Source organism: Salvelinus fontinalis, chromosome 1 (assembly GCF_029448725.1).
Source record: "Salvelinus fontinalis isolate EN_2023a chromosome 1, ASM2944872v1, whole genome shotgun sequence".
Taxonomy (NCBI): Eukaryota; Metazoa; Chordata; class Actinopteri; order Salmoniformes; family Salmonidae; genus Salvelinus; species Salvelinus fontinalis.
In genome coordinates this window covers 99,292,635-99,315,134 of record NC_074665.1, presented here as the reverse complement: position 1 = coordinate 99,315,134, position 22,500 = coordinate 99,292,635, and the positions used below count along the sequence as shown (strand labels likewise).

The 22,500-nt window shown below is 49.5% G+C and overlaps 1 protein-coding gene across 8 annotated transcripts in view; it reads left to right on the top strand.

The window, feature by feature from the left end:
* Positions 1-22,500, top strand: part of LOC129865185 (exocyst complex component 6-like) — a 183,471-nt gene that overhangs the window by 133,717 nt on the left and 27,254 nt on the right. For 4 of the 8 annotated variants that reach the window (XM_055937738.1, XM_055937791.1, XM_055937746.1 and 1 more), the window contains exons 14-18: positions 5,332-5,443; positions 9,812-9,946; positions 11,875-12,054; positions 17,455-17,484; positions 21,729-21,870. In XM_055937738.1, coding sequence (XP_055793713.1) covers positions 5,332-5,443; positions 9,812-9,946; positions 11,875-12,054; positions 17,455-17,484; positions 21,729-21,870 — 599 coding nt within the window. The remainder of the gene's footprint in view (positions 1-5,331; positions 5,444-9,811; positions 9,947-11,874; positions 12,055-17,454; positions 17,485-21,728; positions 21,871-22,500) is intronic. The other 4 variants (XM_055937773.1, XM_055937764.1, XM_055937781.1 and 1 more) reach the window with 1 other exon arrangement.

Sequence of the window (22,500 nt, the reverse complement as noted above, 5' to 3'; positions counted from 1 at the left end):
GCTGTTCCCTCACTAGGGTCCCTAGGAGTCAGAGCCTGGCTGTTCCCTCACTAGGGTCCCTAGGAGTCAGAGCCTGGCTGTTCCCTCACTAGGGTCCCTAGTACAGGGTTTAATAACTGGGAGTCAGAGCCTGGCTGTTCCCTCACTAGGGTCCCTAGTACAGGGTTTAATAACTGGAGCCTGGCTGTTCCCTCACTAGGGTCCCTAGTACAGGGTTTAATACCTGGGAGTCAGAGCCTGGCTGTTCCCTCACTAGGTTCCCTAGTACAGGGTATAATAAATGGGAGTCAGAGCCTGGCTGTTCCCTCACTAGGGTCCCTAGTACAGGGTTTAATAACTGGGAGTCAGAGCCTGGCTGTTCCCTCACTAGGGTCCCTAGTACAGGGTTTAATAACTGGAGCCTGGCTGTTCCCTCACTAGGGTCCCTAGTACAGGGTTTAATAACTAGGAGTCAGAACCTGGCTGTTCCCTCACTAGGGTCCCTAGTACAGGGTATAATAACTGGGAGTCAGAGCCTGGCTGTTCCCTCACTAGGGTCCCTAGTACAGGGTTTAATAACTGGGAGTCAGAGCCTGGCTGTTCCCTCACTAGGGTCCCTAGTACAGGGTGTAATAACTGGAGCCTGGCTGTTCCCTCACTAGGGTCCCTAGTACAGGGTATAATAACTGGGAGTCAGAGCCTGGCTGTTCCCTCACTAGGGTCCCTAGTACAGGGTTTAATAACTGGAGCCTGGCTGTTCCCTCACTAGGGTCCCTAGTACAGGGTTTAATAACTAGGAGTCAGAGCCTGGCTGTTCCCTCACTAGGGTCCCTAGTACAGGGTTTAATAACTGGAGCCTGGCTGTTCCCTCACTAGGGTCCCTAGTACAGGGTTTAATAACTGGGAGTCAGAGCCTGGCTGTTCCCTCACTAGGGTCCCTAGTACAGGGTTTAATAACTGGAGCCTGGCTGTTCCCTCACTAGGGTCCCTAGTACAGGGTTTAATAACTGGGAGTCAGAGCCTGGCTGTTCCCTCACTAGGGTCCCTAGTACAGGGTTTAATAACTGGGAGTCAGAGCCTGGCTGTTCCCTCACTAGGGTCCCTAGTACAGGGTGTAATAACTGGAGCCTGGCTGTTCCCTCACTAGGGTCCCTAGTACAGGGTATAATAACTGGAGCCTGGCTGTTCCCTCACTAGGGTCCCTAGTACAGGGTTTAATAACTGGAGCCTGGCTGTTCCCTCACTAGGGTCCCTAGTACAGGGTTTAATAACTGGGAGTCAGAGCCTGGCTGTTCCCTCACTAGGGTCCCTAGTACAGGGTTTAATAACTAGGAGTCAGAGCCTGGCTGTTCCCTCACTAGGGTCCCTAGTACAGGGTTTAATAACTGGGAGTCAGAGCCTGGCTGTTCCCTCACTAGGGTCCCTAGTACAGGGTTTAATAACTGGGAGTCAGAGCCTGGCTGTTCCCTCACTAGGGTCCCTAGTACAGGGTGTAATAACTGGGAGTCAGAGCCTGGCTGTTCCCTCACTAGGGTCCCTAGTACAGGGTTTAATAACTGGGAGTCAGAGCCTGGCTGTTCCCTCACTAGGGTCCCTAGTACAGGGTTTAATAACTGGGAGTCAGAGCCTGGCTGTTCCCTCACTAGGGTCCCTAGTACAGGGTTTAATAACTGTGAGTCAGAGCCTGGCTGTTCCCTCACTAGGGTCCCTAGTACAGGGTTTAATAACTGGAGCCTGGCTGTTCCCTCACTAGGGTCCCTAGTACAGGGTTTAATAACTGGAGCCTGGCTGTTCCCTCACTAGGGTCCCTAGTACAGGGTTTAATAACTGGAGCCTGGCTGTTCCCTCACTAGGGTCCCTAGTACAGGGTTTAATAACTGTGAGTCAGAGCCTGGCTGTTCCCTCACTAGGGTCCCTAGTACAGGGTTTAATAACTGGAGCCTGGCTGTTCCCTCACTAGGGTCCCTAGTACAGGGTGTAATAACTGGGAGTCAGAGCCTGGCTGTTCCCTCACTAGGGTCCCTAGTACAGGGTTTAATAACTGGGAGTCAGAGCCTGGCTGTTCCCTCACTAGGGTCCCTAGTACAGGGTTTAATACCTGGGAGTCAGAGCCTGGCTGTTCCCTCACTAGGGTCCCTAGTACAGGGTTTAATAACTGGGAGTCAGAGCCTGGCTGTTCCCTCACTAGGGTCCCTAGCAGTCAGAGCCTGGCTGTTCCCTCACAAGGGTCCCTAGTACAGGGTTTAATAACTGGGAGTCAGAGCCTGGCTGTTCCCGCACTAGGGTCCCTAGTACAGGGTTTAATACCTGGGAGTCAGAGCCTGGCTGTTCCCTCACTAGGGTCCCTAGTACAGGGTTTAATAACTGTGAGTCAGAGCCTGGCTGTTCCCTCACTAGGGTCCCTAGTACAGGGTTTAATAACTGGAGCCTGGCTGTTCCCTCACTAGGGTCCCTAATACAGGGGTTAATAACTGGAGCCTGGCTGTTCCCTCACTAGGGTCCCTAGTACAGGGTTTAATAACTGGGAGTCAGAGCCTGGCTGTTCCCTCACTAGGGTCCCTAGTACAGGGTATAATAACTGGGAGTCAGAGCCTGGCTGTTCCCTCACTAGGGTCCCTAGTACAGGGTATAATAACTGGGAGTCAGAGCCTGGCTGTTCCCTCACTAGGGTCCCTAGTACAGGGTATAATAACTGGAGCCTGGCTGTTCCCTCACTAGGGTCCCTAGTACAGGGTTTAATAACTGGGAGTCAGAGCCTGGCTGTTCCCTCACTAGGGTCCCTAGTACAGGGTTTAATAACTAGGAGTCAGCCTGGCTGTTCCCTCACTAGGGTCCCTAGTACAGGGTTTAATAACTAGGAGTCAGCCTGGCTGTTCCCTCACTAGGGTCCCTAGTACAGGGTTTAATAACTAGGAGTCAGCCTGGCTGTTCCCTCACTAGGGTCCCTAGTACAGGGTTTAATAACTAGGAGTCTGCTGTCCCCTGAAGGAGATCAACTGTTTTTAAAATAAAATGTCCTTGAATATCTCTTGCTGCAAAACAATACCACAGTGGATACAACTTTTATGTCTTTGCGTCCAGTATGAAGGCTAACTAGCTAACTAGCTTTAGCGCAATAACTGGTCGTTTACAACAGTTAGCATGCTAGCTATTCTTGTTCATCCGACTCAGGGGAAAGTTAGATGAATTGCTTCTTTGTCAAAATATTAAACTATTCCTTTAATGTGTAGGAAATTAGTCATTGTAGCTAGTTACATGGTTTTTGCTGTATAATCTAGTCATTGGAGCTAGTTACAGGGTTTTTGCTGTATAAATTAGTCATTGGAGCTAGTTACAGGGTTTTTGCTGTATAAATGAGTCATTGGAGCTAGTTACATGGTTTTTGCTGTATAAATTAATCATTGGAGCTAGTTACAGGGTTTTTGCTGTATAAATTAGTCATTGGAGCTAGTTACATGGTTTTTGCTATATAAATGAGTCATTGGAGCTAGTTACAGGGGTTTTGCTGTATAAATGAGTCATTGGAGCTAGTTACAGGGGTTTTGTTGTATAAATTAGTCATTGGAGCTAGTTACAGGGTTTTTGCTGTATAAATGAGTCATTGGAGCTAGTTACAGGGTTTTTGCTGTATAAATGAGTCATTGGAGCTAGTTACAGGGGTTTTGCTGTATAAATGAGTCATTGGAGCTAGTTACAGGGTTTTTGCTATATAAATGAGTCATTGGAGCTAGTTACAGGGTTTTTGCTGTATAAATTTGTCATTGGAGCTAGTTACAGGGTTTTTGCTGTATAAATTAGTCATTGGAGCTAGTTACATGGTTTTTGCTGTATAAATTAGTCATTGGAGCTAGTTACAGGGTTTTTGCTGTATAAATGAGTCATTGGAGCTAGTTACATGGTTTTTGCTGTATAAATTAGTCATTGGAGCTAGTTACATGGTTTTTGCTGTATAAATTAGTCATTGGAGCTAGTTACATGGTTTTTGCTGTATAAATGAGTCATTGGAGCTAGTTACAGGGGTTTCGCTGTATAGACTATTCTTAGGCGGGCTGTCTCTGGTCATTACTTGGGTATAGAAAAATGTCCCCAAAAAAATGTTGAACTATATTTTTTTAAATAATACCATCTTTGATAACCTAACAATCAATTAAAAGCTAGACAGTCAGGGAGAATAGAAAAAAGAAATACAACGGACATTCAGAGCACATGCCCAGTGATTGTGACGGACATTCAGAGCACATGCCCACTGATTTTTGGTATAATGTTTTAGCAGAGGAACACCAGCCAAGGCAAAATGCACAGAAATGCAGAAAAGGTGCTTTACAACAGCAGAATGTTCTCTACGCTGACGAGATAGTCTTGTGTCTTTCTAGCTAAAAGACTATGTTCGAGTTTACACCTCCTCTTCCAATGAACTGTGGGGAGGTCCAAATAATGGAACTGTTGACTGGCGTGGTTCAAATCATTCTGGGGGTTTGACTGCTCTGGGGATGATCACTTAACATCTCATGGTCTTCACTCTCAGAGTGGCAGAATTGGGATGAAAAGTCTGTCTTTTCATCCAAATTAAACGAAGTTTAGACAACAGGTTAGCAGTGTGGTTAAGGTTAGGTTTAAAAATCACATTTTAGGCAGGGTTTATGACTTTGTGGCTGTGGTAACGAGTGGAAAGTATATAAATAGGTCAATAGAATAGGCTTTGCTCCTTCCCAGAGAGACATCAGGGATTGTAACGTACTCTGTTTCATGTAAACACGGCTCTCTCGGGGTATACTGTCCCCATCCAGACAGCCAGCTGGGTTCTCAGTACATCGCGCAGACATCTCTCCGGGAAGAAGAAAGGCGGGGTTGTATGTTTCATGATTAAAGATCAACATTGGTTTAAGGAAATTGTGATAAATAACGTATAATGCTTTCATTTTTAAGGACCAAAACATTTACAGCTGAAGAGATTGCTGAATAGTTCGGAAGAGATTTTCACCAATTGTACCGATTCCATGACACACAAAACACCACAGAACTTAGAATTGTTTAATTTGAACTGTACAAAATTCTGGCAACCAATAGAAATGTCACTGCTGGGTGATCTGAAAACTCATAGTCAATCGATCAATAATTATAATACTGTTAATCAAAACATGTTATCTTTTAATTTACAATCTGTAGAAACTATGAGAATAGAAAAGTTCAGAACTTTAGTGAAACATCCCTTCTCTTATCGTTTTTGTTTTGTTTGTGTTTCTAGCTGGACAGAGATCGATGACATGCCTTTTCTTATGGTTTTGTTTGTGTTTCCAGCTGGACAGAGATCGATGACATGTTTCATAACATCGGTTTTGATTGTGTTTCCAGCTGGACAGAGATCGATGACATGCTTCGTAAATCCACCAACCTGTTGTTGACGAGGACACTGAGTGGCTGTCTACAGAACCTCATCAAGAAACCCCATATAGGACTAACTGAGGTACAGTACATTATTCCATACGTGACCAAAAAGTATGTGGACACCTGCTCGTCCAACATCTCATTCCAAAATCATGGGCATTAATATGGAGTTGGTCCACCACCCCCCCCCCCCCCCCCCCCCCCCACTCTACTGGGAAGGCTTTCTACTAGATGTTGGAACATTGCTGCGGGAACCTGCTTTCATCCCAAAGGTGTTCGATTGGGTTGAATTCAGGGCTCTGTGCCGGCCAGTCAAGTTCTTCCACACCGATCTCGACAAAGCATTTCTCTAAGGACTTCGCATTTCTCTAAGGACTTCGCCTTTCCTGCTGAAACGGAAAGGGCCTTCCACAAACTGTTGCCACAAAGTTGGAAGAACAGAATCATCTAGAATGTCATTGTATGCTGTAACGTTAAGATTTCCCTTCACTGGAACTAAGGGGCTCGGACCATGAAAAACAGCCCCAGACCATTGTTCCTCCTCCACCAAACTTTACAGTTGGCACTATGCATTCAGGCAGGTAGCGTTCTCTTGGCATCCGCCAAACCCAGATTCGTCCGTCGGACTACCAGATGGTGAAGCGTGATTCATCACTCCAGAGAACGCGTTTCCACAGCTCCAGAGTCCATTGTTAGACCACTCCAGTCGACGCTTGGCATACCGCATGGTGATCTTAGGCTTGTATGCGGCTGCTCGGCCATGGAAACCCATTTCATGAAGCTCCCGACGAACAGTTCTTGTGCTGACGTTGCTTCCAGAGGCAGTTTGGAACTCGGTAGTGAGTGTTGCAACCGATCATTTTTTAATGCTCTACGCGCTTCAACACTCGGCAGCCCCATTCTGTGAGCTCGTGTGGCCTACCACTTCGCGGCTGAGCCGTTGTTGCTCCTAGACATGTCCACTTCACTATAACAGCACTTACAGTTGACTGGGGCAGTTCTAGCAGGGCAGACATTTGATGAACTGACTTGTTGGAAAGCTGATATATGACGGTGCCACGTTGAAAGTGACTGAGCTCTTCAGTAAGGCCATTCTACTGCCAATGTTTGTCTATGGAGATTGCATAGGTGTTTGCTCGATTTTATACACGTGTCAGCAATGGGTGTGGCTGAAATAGCCGACTCCGCTAATTGAAAAGTGTCCCGGACAGTTTATTAGGTACAAGTCAAATTGTATTAGCCACATGCGCCGAATACAACCTTACAGTGGCATGATTATTTACAAGCCCCTAACCAACAATGCAGTTTGAAAAAATAAGAATAAGAAATAAAAGTAACAAGTAATTAAAGAGCAGCAGTAAAATAACAATAGCCAGACTATATAAAGGGGGTACCAGCACTGAGTCAATGTGCGGGGGCACCGGTTAGTCGAGGTAATTGAGGTAATATGTACATGTAGGTAGAGTTATTAAAGTGACTAATCATAGATGATAACAGCGGCATAAAAAGTGGGGGGGATGCAAATAGTCTGGGTAGCCATTTGATTAGATGTTCAGGAGTCTAATGGCTTGGGGGTAGAAACTGTTTAGAAGCCTCTTGGACCTAGACTTGGAGCTCCGGTACCGCTTGCCGTGCGATAGCAGAGAGAACAGTCTATGGACTAGGGTAGCTGGAGTCTTTTACAATTTTTAGGGCCTTCCTCTGACACTGCCTGGTATAGAGGTCCTGAATGGCAGGACGTTTTGCCCCAGTGATGTACTGGGCCGTTCGCACTACCCTCTGTAGTGCCTTGCGGTCGGAGGCTGAGCAGTTGCTGTACCAGGCAGTGATGCAACCAGTCAGGATGCTCTCGATGGTGCAGCTGTAGAACATTTTGAGGATCTGAGGACCCATGCCAAATCTTTTCAGTCTTCTGAGGGGGAAACGGTTTTGTTGTGCCCGCTTCACGACTTTCATGGTGTGCTTGGACCATGTTAGTTTGTTGGTGATGTGGACACCAAGGAACTTGAAGCTCTCAACCTGCTCCACTGCAGCCCCGTCGATGAGAATGGGGCTGTGCTCGGTCCTCCTTTTCCTGTAGTCCACAATCATCTCCTTTGTCTTGATCAAGTTGAGGTTGTTATTCTGGCACCAAATCAAATATATTTATAAAGCCCTTCGTACATCAGCTGATGTCTCAAAGTGCTGTACAGAAACCAGCCTAAAATCCCAAACAGCAAGCAATGCAGGTGTAGAAGCACGGTGGCTAGGAAAAACTCCCTAGAAATGCCAAAACCTAGGAAGAAACCTAGAGAGGAACCAGGCTATGAGGGGTGGCCAGTCCACCACACGGCCAGGTCTCTGACCTCCTCCCTATAGGCGGTCTCGTCGTTGTCGATGATCAGGTCTACCACTGTTGTGTCATCTGCAAACTTAATGATGGTGTTGGAGTCGTGCCTGGCCATGCAGTCGTGAGTGAACAGGGAGTACAGGAAGGGACTGAGGGGCCCCTGTGTTGAGGATCAGCGTGGCGGATGTGTTGTCACCTACCCTTACCACCTGGGGGCGGCCTATCTAGTACAGGGTTGGACCCACCAGAAAAGCTTGATGTGTTGTCACCTACCCTTACCACCTGGGGGCGGCCTATCTAGTACAGGGTTGGACCCACCAGAAAAGCTTGAATTCTTCAGGGCATCGATTTCAGATTGCGGCGTACCATTGACACCAGGCAGGATGGGTCCATGGACCCAAATCCTGACACTTCCATCAGCATGACTCAACAGGAACCAGGATTTGTCGTACCAGACAATGTTTTTCCACTCCTCAGTTGTCCAGTGTTGATGAACGCGTTTCCATTGGAGCCGCTTCTTCTTGTTTTTAGCTGATAGGTCGTCTGCTGCAACAGCCCATCCGTGACAAGGACCGATAAGTTGTGCTTTCCGAGATCCCGTTCTTCACACCGCTTTTATACTGCGTTATTTGTCTGTTTGTGGCTCACCTGTTAGCTTGCACGATTCTTGCCATTCTCCTTCGACCAGGATTGCCGCTGACTGGATGTTTTTTGTTTGTCGCACCATTCTTGGGAAACCCTAGACACTGTGTGAAAAGGAGGGCAGCCGTTTCTTAGATACTGTATCCGGCGTGCCTGGCACCGACGATCGTACAGCGCTCAAAGTCGCTTAGGTCACTAGTTTTGCCCATTCTAACGTTCAATCTAACAGTGACTGAATTCCTCGATGCCTGTCTGCTTTATATAGAAGGCCACGTGGAACACTGTCACCTAATAAACTGGCCGGCGAGTGTAGATACAGTGCATTCGGAAAGATTTCAGACCCCTTGAATTTCTCCACATTTTGCTACTTTAGAGCCTTATTCTAAAATTGCTTTAAGTAGTTTTTTTCCTCATCAATCTACACACAATACCACATAATGACACAGCAAAAACAGAAATGTTTGCAAATGGGTAATAAAAATATCACATCTGTGTTTAGGGAGTTTCTCCCATTCTTCTCTGCAGATCCTCTCTGTCAGGTTGGAATGGATTCTCGGCATAGAATCCCGGAATTCAAGCTTATCGATCGGGTTCAAGTCTGGGCTCTGGCTGGGCCACTCAAGGACATTCAGAGACTTGTCCCAAATCCACTCCTCTGTTGTCTTGGCTGTGTGCTTAGGGTCGTTGTCCTGTTGGAAGGTGAACCTTCGCCCCAGTCGGAGGTCCTGAGTGCTCTGGAGCAGGTTTTCATCAAGGATCTCTCTGTACTTTTCTCCGTTCATCTTTGCCTCGATCCTGACTAGTCACCTAGTCCCTGCCCCTGAAAAACATCCACACAGCATAATGCTGCCACCACCATTCTTCACCGTAGGGATGGTGCCAGGTTTCCTCTAGACGTGACGCTCGGCATCAGACCATAGAATCTTGATTCTCATGGTCTGAAAGTCCTTTAGGTGCCTTTTGACAAACTCAAAGCGGACAGTCATGTGCCTTTTTACTGAGGAGTAGCTTTCGTCTGGCCACTCTACCACCCAGAAATGGTTAAGAAGAAGTACTGGACTGTTCTGGATTGGCCAGAGAAACATATCCAAAACGTATGGCGAGAGCTGACACCAGCAGTTGGTGGAGGGCACCAGCTGAAAACATTGAAGAATTAGAGCAGTTTGTTGCTGAGGAACCAATGATCAGTAGAAAGGTGCAGCTCATTTATGGCTACAGGAAGCATTTGTTGGCAGTTATCTTGGCCTAAGGCTTTGCCACCAAGTACTTGCTCAGGGGTGCTAATAATTGTAAACCTAAGTTTACTAGAAATAGAACTGGTTCTGCAAGATGTGGTGATCAACATACAAAACGTAAACTTTTGTTCTATTTCATCTTATCTGATAAGGAATTATTTAAGAAAAGTGTAAGGTTGTTGATTTATATTTGCCAGTTGACCCACTTGGTCCCCGTTTACGTCTCTTTTTTGTATTGCAGTTAGTCCAGATCATCATCAACACAACCCATCTGGAGCAGGCCTGTAAATACCTGGAGGACTTCATCACCAACATCACCAACGTCTCACCTGAGACCGTACACACCACGCGCCTCTACGGCCTTTCCACCTTTAAGGTACTGGAGGAAATCCTTGGGGTATTTCTGTCTGAATTCTCCACCAGACAATATTTTGACAGTTTTGGAAACTTTAGAGTGTTTTCTATCCTAATCGGTCAATTATATGCATATTCTAGCATCTGGGCCTGAGAAATAGTCAGTTTACCTTGGGAACGTTATTTTTCCAAACATTAAAATAGTGCCCCCTAGCTGAAAGAGGTTAAACAAATAAACTTAAGGTATATTCATTAGTCATAGTCTCTTCTCTTGTGTTGCCGCAGGCTCAAACCATGCTTATTGCTGGAATAAGGGAACTGTCAAACTTTACAGAGCTTCCGGTACTTCAGCGTAGTTCATCAACGTGCACTGACGTAGTCTTACCTGGCGTTCAGCTCATTCTGTCAGTAGTAACCTCCGTCAGCACTGACGTAGTCTTACCTGGCGTTCAGCTCATTCTGTCAGTAGTAACCTCCGTCAGTACTGACGTAGTCTTACCTGGCGTTCAGCTCATTCTGTCAGTAGTAACCTCCGTAGTACTGACGTAGTCTTACCTGGCGTTCAGCTCATTGTGTCAGTAGTAACCTCCGTCAGTACTGATGTAGTCTTACCTGGCGTTCAGCTCATTGTCAGTAGTAACCTCCATCAGTACTGACGTAGTTCTACCTGGCGTTCAGCTCATTGTGTCAGTAGTAACCTCCGTCAGTACTGACGTAGTCTTACCTGGCGTTCAGCTCATTGTGTCAGTAGTAACCTCCGTCAGTACTGACGTAGTCTTACCTGGCGTTCAGCTCATTGTGTCAGTAGTAACCTCCGTCAGTACTGACGTAGTCTTACCTGGCGTTCAGCTCATTCTGTCAGTAGTAACCTCCGTCAGTACTGACGTGGTCTTACCTGGCGTTCAGCTCGTCAGTACTGACGTGGTCTTACCTGGCGTTCAGCTCATTCTGTCAGTAGTAACCTCCGTCAGTGCTGACGTAGTCTTACCTGGCGTTCAGCTCATTCTGTCAGTAGTAACCTCCGTCAGTACTGACGTGGTCTTACCTGGCGTTCAGCTCATTCTGTCAGTAGTAACCTCCGTAGTACTGACGTAGTCTTACCTGGCGTTCAGCTCATTGTGTCAGTAGTAACCTCCGTCAGTACTGATGTAGTCTTACCTGGCGTTCAGCTCATTGTCAGTAGTAACCTCCATCAGTACTGACGTAGTTCTACCTGGCGTTCAGCTCATTGTGTCAGTAGTAACCTCCGTCAGTACTGACGTAGTCTTACCTGGCGTTCAGCTCATTGTGTCAGTAGTAACCTCCGTCAGTACTGACGTAGTCTTACCTGGCGTTCAGCTCATTGTGTCAGTAGTAACCTCCGTCAGTACTGACGTAGTCTTACCTGGCGTTCAGCTCATTCTGTCAGTAGTAACCTCCGTCAGTACTGACGTGGTCTTACCTGGCGTTCAGCTCGTCAGTACTGACGTGGTCTTACCTGGCGTTCAGCTCATTCTGTCAGTAGTAACCTCCGTCAGTGCTGACGTAGTCTTACCTGGCGTTCAGCTCATTCTGTCAGTAGTAACCTCCGTCAGTACTGACGTGGTCTTACCTGGCGTTCAGCTCATTGTGTCAGTAGTAACCTCCGTCAGTACTGACGTAGTCTTACCTGGCGTTCAGCTCATTCTGTCAGTAGTAACCTCCGTCAGTGCTGACGTAGTCTTACCTGGCGTTCAGCTCATTGTGTCAGTAGTAACCTCCGTAGTGCTGACGTAGTCTTACCTGGCGTTCAGCTCATTGTGTCAGTAGTAACCTCCGTAGTGCTGACGTAGTCTTACCTGGCGTTCAGCTCATTGTGTCAGTAGTAACCTCCGTAGTGCTGACGTAGTCTTACCTGGCGTTCAGCTCATTGTGTCAGTAGTAACCTCCGTCAGTACTGACGTGTTGGTGTTCCCTGTCTGGTGTATCCAGGATGCACGTCATGCAGCGGAGGGAGAGATCTACACCAAACTCAACCAGAAGATAGATGAGTTTATCCAGCTGGCAGACTATGATTGGGGCATGCCGGAGTCAGACGGCCAGGCCAGTGGATACCTTATGGACCTCATCAACTTCCTCCGCAGCACCTTCCAGGTTTTCACACACCTGCCGGTGAGTTAGCCCCCTCCCCCCCGCAGGCAGGGGAACTCTGGGAGATGGAGTTTTGTTGTTGCGAGTTATTGTGGTAATTTGTTGTGTTGTACTTGTATCAGTGTTACGTGGCGGTGGCGACTTGGTGTGACGGTGGTGACTTGGTGTTACGTGACGGTGGTGACTTGGTGTTACGTGACGGTGGTGACTTGGTGTGACGGTGGTGACTTGGTGTTACGTGACGGTGGTGACTTGGTGTGACGGTGGTGACTTGGTGTTACGTGACGGTGGTGACTTGGTGTTACGTGACGGTGGTGACTTGGTGTTACGTGGCGGTGGTGACTTGGTGTTATGTGACGGTGGTGACTCGGTGTTACGTGGTGACTTGGTGTTACGTGGTGACTCGGTGTTACGTGGTGACTTGGTGTTACGTGACTCGGTGTTACGTGGTGACTTGGTGTTACGTGGTGACTCGGTGTTACGTGGTGACTCGGTGTTACGTGGTGACTCGGTGTTACGTGACGCTGGTGACTCGGTGTTACGTGGCGGTGGTGACTTGGTGTGACGGTGGTGACTTGGTGTTACGTGACGGTGGTGACTTGGTGTGACGGTGGTGACTTGGTGTTACGTGACGGTGGTGACTTGGTGTGACGGTGGTGACTTGGTGTTACGTGACGGTGGTGACTTGGTGTTATGTGACGGTGGTGACTCGGTGTTACGTGGTGACTCGGTGTTACGTGGTGACTTGGTGTTACGTGGTGACTCGGTGTTACGTGACGGTGGTGACTCGGTGTTACGTGGTGACTCGGTGTTACGTGGTGACTCGGTGTTACTCAGTGTTACGTGGTGACTCGGTGTTACGTGACGGTGGTGACTCGGTGTTACGTGGTGACTCGGTGTTACGTGGTGACTCGGTGTTACGTGGTGACTCGGTGTTACGTGACGGTGGTGACTCGGTGTTACGTGACGGTGGTGACTCGGTGTTACGTGGTGACTCGGTGTTACGTGGTGACTCGGTGTTACGTGGTGACTCGGTGTTACGTGGTGACTCGGTGTTACGTGGTGACTCGGTGTTACGTGGTGACTTGGTGTTACGTGACGGTGGTGACTCGGTGTTACGTGGTGACTCGGTGTTACGTGACGCTGGTGACTCGGTGTTACGTGGTGACTCGGTGTTACGTGACGCTGGTGACTCGGTGTTACGTGGTGACTCGGTGTTACGTGGTGACTCGGTGTTACGTGACTCGGTGTTACGTGACGCTGGTGACTCGGTGTTACGTGGTGACTTGGTGTTACGTGGTGACTTGGTGTTACGTGACGGTGGTGACTCGGTGTTACGTGACGCTGGTGACTCGGTGTTACGTGGTGACTCGGTGTTACGTGGTGACTCTGTGTTACGTGGTGACTCGGTGTTACGTGGTGACTCGGTGTTACGTGGTGACTCGGTGTTACGTGGTGACTCGGTGTTACGTGGTGACTCGGTGTTACGTGACGGTGGTGACTTGGTGTTACGTGGTGACTTGGTGTTACGTGGTGACTCGGTGTTATGTGGTGACTCAGTGTTACGTGGTGACTTGGTGTTACGTGGTGACTCGGTGTTACGTGACGGTGGTGACTTGGTGTTACGTGGTGACTCGGTGTTACGTGGTGACTCGGTGTTACGTGGTGACTCGGTGTTACGTGGTGACTCGGTGTTACGTGGTGACTCGGTGTTACGTGACTCGGTGTTACGTGACGCTGGTGACTTGGTGTTACGTGGTGACTCGGTGTTACGTGGTGACTCGGTGTTACGTGGTGACTCGGTGTTACGTGGTGACTCGGTGTTACGTGGTGACTCGGTGTTACGTGGTGACTTGGTGTTACGTGACGGTGGTGACTCGGTGTTACGTGGTGACTCGGTGTTACGTGACGCTGGTGACTCGGTGTTACGTGGTGACTCGGTGTTACGTGGTGACTCGGTGTTACGTGACTCGGTGTTACGTGACGCTGGTGACTCGGTGTTACGTGGTGACTTGGTGTTACGTGGTGACTTGGTGTTACGTGACGGTGGTGACTCTGTGTTACGTGACGCTGGTGACTCGGTGTTACGTGGTGACTCTGTGTTACGTGGTGACTGTGTTACGTGGTGACTCTGTGTTACGTGGTGACTCGGTGTTACGTGGTGACTCGGTGTTACGTGGTGACTCGGTGTTACGTGGTGACTCGGTGTTACGTGGTGACTCGGTGTTACGTGGTGACTCGGTGTTACGTGGTGACTTGGTGTTACGTGGTGACTCGGTGTTACGTGACGGTGGTGACTTGGTGTTACGTGGTGACTCGGTGTTACGTGGTGACTCAGTGTTACGTGGTGACTTGGTGTTACGTGGTGACTCGGTGTTACGTGACGGTGGTGACTTGGTGTTACGTGGTGACTCGGTGTTACGTGGTGACTCGGTGTTACGTGGTGACTCGGTGTTACGTGGTGACTCGGTGTTACGTGGTGACTCGGTGTTACGTGACTCGGTGTTACGTGACGCTGGTGACTTGGTGTTACGTGGTGACTCGGTGTTACGTGGTGACTCGGTGTTACGTGGTGACTCGGTGTTACGTGGTGACTCGGTGTTACGTGGTGACTCGGTGTTACGTGGTGACTCGGTGTTACGTGGTGACTCGGTGTTACGTGGTGACTCGGTGTTACGTGGTGACTCGGTGTTACGTGGTGACTCGGTGTTACGTGGTGACTCGGTGTTACGTGGCGGTGGTGACTCTGTGTTACGTGGTGACTCGGTGTTACGTGGTGACTCGGTGTTACGTGGTGACTCGGTGTTACGTGGCGGTGGTGACTCTGTGTTACGTGGTGACTCGGTGTTACGTGGTGACTCGGTGTTACGTGGTGACTCGGTGTTACGTGGTGACTCGGTGTTACGTGGTGACTCGGTGTTACGTGGTGACTCGGTGTTACGTGGTGACTCGGTGTTACGTGGTGACTCGGTGTTACGTGGTGACTCGGTGTTACGTGGTGACTCGGTGTTACGTGACGCTGGTGACTCGGTGTTACGTGGTGACTCGGTGTTACGTGGTGACTCGGTGTTACGTGGTGACTCGGTGTTACGTGGTGACTCGGTGTTACGTGGGTTGGAGTTGTGTACTGCAGTACTGTGTATTCAGGGTTGGAGTTGCGTACTGCAGTACTGTGTATTCAGGGTTGGAGTTGCGTACTGTAGTACTGTGTATTCAGGGTTGGATTTGTGTACTGCAGTACTGTGTATTCAGGGTTGGAGTTGTGTAGTGCAGTACTGTGTATTCAGGGTTGGAGTTGCGTACTGCAGTACTGTGTATTCAGGGTTGGAGTTGTGTAGTGCAGTACTGTGTATTCAGGGTTGGAGTTGTGTAGTGCAGTACTGTGTATTCAGGGTTGGAGTTGTGCAGTACTGTGTATTCAGGGTTGGAGTTGTGCAGTACTGTGTATTCAGGGTTGGAGTTGCGTACTGCAGTACTGTGTATTCAGGGTTGGAGTTGTGCAGTACTGTGTATTCAGGGTTGGAGTTGTGCAGTACTGTGTATTCAGGGTTGGAGTTGCGTACTGCAGTACTGTGTATTCAGGGTTGGAGTTGTGTACTGTAGTACTGTGTATTCAGGGTTGGAGTTGTGTAGTGCAGTACTGTGTATTCAGGGTTGGAGTTGCGTACTGTAGTACTGTGTATTCAGGGTTGGAGTTGTGTAGTGCTGTGTATTCAGGGTTGGAGTTGTGTACTGCAGTACTGTGTATTCAGGGTTGGAGTTGTGCAGTACTGTGTATTCAGGGTTGGAGTTGCGTACTGCAGTACTGTGTATTCAGGGTTGGAGTTGTGTACTGCAGTACTGTGTATTCAGGGTTGGAGTTGTGCAGTACTGTGTATTCAGGGTTGGAGTTGTGTACTGCAGTACTGTGTATTCAGGGTTGGAGTTGTGTACTGCAGTACTGTGTATTCAGGGTTGGAGTTGTGTACTGCAGTACTGTGTATTCAGGGTTGGAGTTGTGTACTGCAGTACTGTGTATTCAGGGTTGGAGTTGTGTACTGCAGTACTGTGTATTCAGGGTTGGAGTTGTGTACTGCAGTACTGTGTATTCAGGGTTGGAGTTGTGTACTGCAGTACTGTGTATTCAGGGTTGGAGTTGTGTAGTGCTAATGCTTATCTTCGGTACCATTTTCATTCTCTTTTAGTTCCACAGAAAACCTCAAGGGAACAAGATCATTCTAGGTTATGACAATGACTTGACATGAAGTTAGACTGAAGAGTGACTGGGGAGGATATGGATCGTTAGAGCAAACAAAATGAGAAATGGTCATTTCTGGGGGAGAACGACTGCAATGAAACTGACCAAAGAGCCAATCACAGTTGGTCAGGAAGTAGCTAGAGGAGACAGAGGACATACGCTGTGCTCTTGTTGCTGGTGGCACCCCAAACCAGACCTGTTGCTGGTGGAACCCCAAACCAGACCTGTTGCTGGTGGAACCCCAAACCAGACCTGTTGCTGGTGGAACCCCAAACCAGACCTGTTGCTGGTGGAACCCCAAACCAGACCTGTTGCTGGTGGAACCCCAAACCAGACCTGTTGCTGGTGGAACCCCAAACCAGACCTGTTGCTGGTGGAACCCCAAACCAGACCTGTTGCTGGTGGAACCCCAAACCAGACCTGTTGCTGGTGGTGGAACCCCAAACCAGACCTGTTGCTGGTGGTGGAACCCCAAACCAGACCTGTTGCTGGTGGTGGAACCCCAAACCAGACCTGTTGCTGGTGGTGGAACCCCAAACCAGACCTGTTGCTGCTGGTGGAACCCCAAACCAGACCTGTTGCTGCTGGTGGAACCCCAAGCCAGACCTGTTGCTGCTGGTGGAACCCCAAGCCAGACCTGTTGCTGCTGGTGGAACCCCAAGCCAGACCTGTTGCTGCTGGTGGAACCCCAAGCCAGACCTCTTGCTGCTGGTGGAACCCCAAGCCAGACCTCTTGCTGCTGGTGGAACCCCAAGCCAGACCTCTTGCTGCTGGTGGAACCCCAAGCCAGACCTCTTGCTGCTGGTGGAACCCCAAGCCAGACCTGTTGCTGGTGGAACCCCAAACCAGACCTGTTGCTGGTGGAACCCCAAACCAGACCTGTTGCTGGTGGAACCCCAAACCAGACCTGTTGCTGGTGGCCTGATTTGCTGCTTGCTCTGTACACCAGCTTCCTTATCTTGTATACAATCATTTCCAGCTTTTTATTCCCGTTCCGTTGTTAAGACGTTGTTTTTCTTAAGGAATGTCTCCCACAGTGATCTATAATTGATTCCTCTATTGATTTGACTTCCTCTGCCAAGCATGCTGGGTCTGTCTGATTTTCCTTTTCCTGTCCATTTATTGTTGCCATCCTTTCTCTCCTATTCTGGACATCTTTCATTTGTTTGGGTGGTTCTGCTCAGAATAACTGCAATGACCATGCTGCTATGTCGGTAAGTACCCCCCCCCCCCTACTCTGCCCCCCCTGCCCTACTCTGCCCCCCCTACTCTGCCCCCCCCTACTCTGCCCCCCCTGCCCTACTCTGCCCCACCCCCTACTCTGCCCTACTCTGCCCCCCCTACTCTGCCCCCCCTGCCCTACTCTGCCCCCCCCCTACTCTGCCCCCCCTACTCTGCCCCCCCCCTGCCCTACTCTGCCCCCCCCCTGCCCTACTCTGCCCCCCCCCCTACTCTGCCCCCCCTGCCCTACTCTGCCCCCCACCCCTACTCTGCCCCCCCTGCCCTACTCTGCCCCCCCTGCCCTACTCTGCCCCCCCTGCCCCCCACCCCTACTCTGCCCCCCCTCCCTACTCTGCCCCTGCCCTACTCTGCCTGCCCTACTCTGCCCCCCCCTACTCTGCCCCCCCCTGCCCTGTCCAGTTCTGGGTTATGCATGATCATGTCTGTACTGTGGATCTGCCTCCAGGCTTGTTGCTTCCTCCACTTGTGATGATGCTGGACTATAGTAATTTACATACCATCCATCACGTTTAGTTCAAGTTAAATCTAACAGGTTATTTTATCTGTACATTGTCTGTAAACACACACAGGGTGTCGATGACTTTATTTGTACAGCTCCAGTATGTGTAACAGATTGTATAAAAAATGGGTTATAGGGGTACCATTGGACCAGGGCCTATGGGGTATAGGGTACCATTTGACCAGGGCCTATGGGGTATAGGGTACCATTTGACCAGGGCCTATGGGGTATAGGGTACCATTTGACCAGGGCCTATGGGGTAGGGTACCATTTGACCAGGGCCTATGGGGTATAGGGTACCATTTGACCAGGGCCTATGGGGTATAGGGTACCATTTGACCAGGGCCTATGGGGTACCATTTGACCAGGGCCTATGAGGTATAGGGTACCATTTGACCATGGCCTATGGGGTATAGGGTACCATTTGACCAGGGCCTATGGGGTATAGGGGTACCATTTGACCAGGGCCTATGGGGTATAGGGGTACCATTTGACCAGGGCCTATGGGGTATAGGGTACCATTTGACCAGGGCCTATGGGGTACCATTTGACCAGGGCCTATGGGGTACCATTTGACCAGGGCCTATGGGGTACCATTTGACCAGGGCCTATGGGGTACCATTTGACCAGGGCCTATGGGGTACCATTTGACCAGGGCCTATGGGGTACCATTTGACCAGGGCCTATGGGGTACCATTTGACCAGGGCCTATGGGGTATGGGGTACCATTTGACCAGGGCCTATGGGGTATAGGGTACCATTTGACCAGGGCCTATGGGGTACCATTTGACCAGGGCCTATAGGGTACCATTTGACCAGGGCCTATGGGGTACCATTTGACCAGGGCCTATGGGGTACCATTTGACCAGGGCCTATGGGGTACCATTTGACCAGGGCCTATGGGGTACCATTTGACCAGGGCCTATGGGGTACCATTTGACCAGGGCCTATGGGGTACCATTTGACCAGGGCCTATGGGGTACCATTTGACCAGGGCCTATGGGGTACCATTTGACCAGGGCCTATGGGGTACCATTTGACCAGGGCCTATGGGGTACCATTTGACCAGGGCCTATGGGGTATAGGGTGCCATTTGACCAGGGCCTATGGGGTATAGGGTGCCATTTGACCAGGGCCTATGGGGTATAGGGTGCCATTTGACCAGGGCCTATGGGGTATAGGGTACCATTTGACCAGGGCCTATGGGGTATAGGGTACCATTTGACCATGGCCTATGGGGTATAGGGTACCATTTGACCAGGGCCTATGGGGTATAGGGTACCATTTGACCAGGGCCTATGGGGTATAGGGTATAGGGTACCATTTGACCAGGGCCTATGGGGTATAGGGTACCATTTGACCAGGGCCTATGGGGTACCATTTGACCAGGGCCTATGGGGTACCATTTGACCAGGGCCTATGGGGTATAGGGTACCATTTGACCATGGCCTATGGGGTACCATTTGACCAGGGCCTATGGGGTATAGGGTACCATTTGACCATGGCCTATGGGGTATAGGGGTACCATTTGACCAGGGCCTATGGGGTATAGGGTACCATTTGACCAGGGCCTATGGGGTATAGGGTACCATTTGACCATGGCCTATGGGGTATAGGGTACCATTTGACCAGGGCCTATGGGGTATAGAGTACCATTTGACCAGGGCCTATGGGGTATAGGGGTACCATTTGACCAGGGCCTATGGGGTATAGGGTACCATTTGACCAGGGCCTATGGGGTACCATTTGACCAGGGCCTATGGGGTATAGGGTACCAGTTGACCAGGGCCTATGGGGTATAGGGTACCATTTGACCAGGGCCTATGGGGTACCATTTGACCAGGGCCTATGGGGTATAGGGTACCAGTTGACCATGGCCTATGGGGTATAGGGTACCATTTGACCAGGGCCTATGGGGTATAGGGTACCATTTGACCAGGGCCTATGGGGTATAGGGTGCCATTTGACCAGGGCCTATGGGGTATAGGGTACCATTTGACCAGGGCCTATGGGGTACCATTTGACCAGGGCCTATGGGGTATAGGGTACCAGTTGACCATGGCCTATGGGGTATAGGGTACCATTTGACCAGGGCCTATGGGGTACCATTTGACCAGGGCCTATGGGGTATAGGGGTACCATTTGACCAGGGCCTATGGGGTATAGGGTACCATTTGACCAGGGCCTATGGGGTACCATTTGACCAGGGCCTATGGGGTATAGGGTACCAGTTGACCATGGCCTATGGGGTATAGGGTACCATTTGACCAGGGCCTATGGGGTATAGGGTACCATTTGACCAGGGCCTATGGGGTATAGGGTACCATTTGACCAGGGCCTATGGGGTATAGGGTACCATTTGACCAGGGCCTATGGGGTATAGGGTACCATTTGACCAGGGCCTATGGGGTATAGGGTGCCATTTGACCAGGGCCTATGGGGTATAGGGTACCATTTGACCAGGGCCTATGGGGTACCATTTGACCAGGGCCTATGGGGTACCATTTGGCCAGGGCCTATGGGGTACCATTTGACCAGGGCCTATGGGGTACCATTTGACCAGGGCCTATGGGGTACCATTTGACCAGGGCCTATAGGGTACCATTTGACCAGGGCCTATAGGGTACCATTTGACCAGGGCCTATAGGGTACCATTTGACCAGGGCCTATGGGGTATAGGGTACCATTTAATCAACGCCACCTTCACGAACAGATCTGGGACCAGTCTAATCAACAGATCTGGGACCAGTCTAATCAACACCACCTTCATGGAGAAGTTAGAACTACGAGTTATTACTGACATTCTATCTGCAGTGGATTCATTCATTGGATCTAAAATATCCCATAATAAACCAGTGATTCCTGATTCCCGTGGCAATCTACAGATGACCAGGGATGTCCATGTTCAGAGGTCTCCTCTAGTTTTGATTTGCCGTTTTCTAGGACAATGGTTTTGGTTTCCAAAATGGGGACTTGGGCATTGTGTAGGGTAGTCTGAAGCACATTGAAGAGATGAGAGGTTGATACGTGTCTTGGACAGCATGGACCACCACACAGTCCAACCCATATATCTGTGGTGTGCTCTCGATCAGCATTCAGCATGACACAGCCTGGTGTAGCAGTAACCATTAGTGCATGATGTTTCTCTGTGCTCTGTTGGTCTGGTCTGGGCTGGATATGATCGTTTTCGACTGCTTTTACCCCTCCCTCTACAACCTCACAACCCTGTCCATTTGAATCCATCATTCTGTTTTGAGCCTCATCTGTGCTGTTCTTCTGTCTGCATGTTTTTAATCGATGTTCAGAGTCGTTATATAACCTGGTGTTATCTAGAGAACATGGGCCGGCAGCCCACAGTAATCAATTCCAAGTCCTCGGGTATGGTAGAGGAAGCTTTGACTAAATCTGTACTCCCATATTCTATTGACACAGATTCCTCCCTTTTATCTCTCTGTCTCCTCTCTCCTTTCCTTTCCCTCTCTCTCCCTCTCTCTCTCTCCCTCTTTTATCTCTCTGTCTCTCTCTCTTTCCTCCCCCTCTTTCTCCTCTCCCCTTTCCCTCTCTCTCCCTCTCTCCTCCCTTTTATCTCTGTCTCTCTCTCTTTCCTCCCCCTCTGCCTCCTCTCCCCCTCTGTCTCCTCTCTCTTTCCTTTCCCTCTCTCTCTCCTCCCTTTTATCTCTGTCTCTCTCTCTTTCCTCCCCCTCTGTCCTCCTGCAGGGTAAAGTGGCCCAGACAGCCTGTATGTCAGCGTGTAAGCACCTGTCCACGTCCCTGATGCAGATGCTGTTGGACAGCGAGCTGAAACAGATCAGTATGGGAGCCGTTCAGCAGTTCAACCTGGACGTCATACAGTGTGAATGTAAGTGGACTTAATGGGGGTTTAGCCATGCAGTGTGAATACACACACAACTACCTATCACCCCCATGGAAACGGTCAGGGAGAGGGATTTAATCGTAGAGGGGCTACAGTAGATGTCAGTGTGAATGATTGACAATACACACACACAACTACTTATCACCCCCATGGAAACGGTCAGGGAGAGAGATTTAATCGTAGAGGGGCTACAGTAGATGTCAGTGTGAATGATTGACAATACACACACACAACTACTTATCACCCCCATGGAAACGGTCAGGGAGAGAGATTTAATCGTAGAGGGGCTACAGTAGATGTCAGTGTGAATGATTGACAATACACACACACAACTACTTATCACCCCCCATGGACACGGTCAGGGAGAGGGATTTAATTGTAGAGGGGCTACAGTAGATGTCAGTGTGAATGATTGACAATACACACACACAACTACTTATCACCCCCATGGAAACGGTCAGGGAGAGAGATTTAATCGTAGAGGGGTACAGTAGATGTCAGTGTGAATGATTGACAATACACACACACAACTACTTATCACCCCCATGGACACGGTCAGGGAGAGATTTAATTGTAGAGGGGCTACAGTAGATGTCAGTGTGAATGATTGACAAT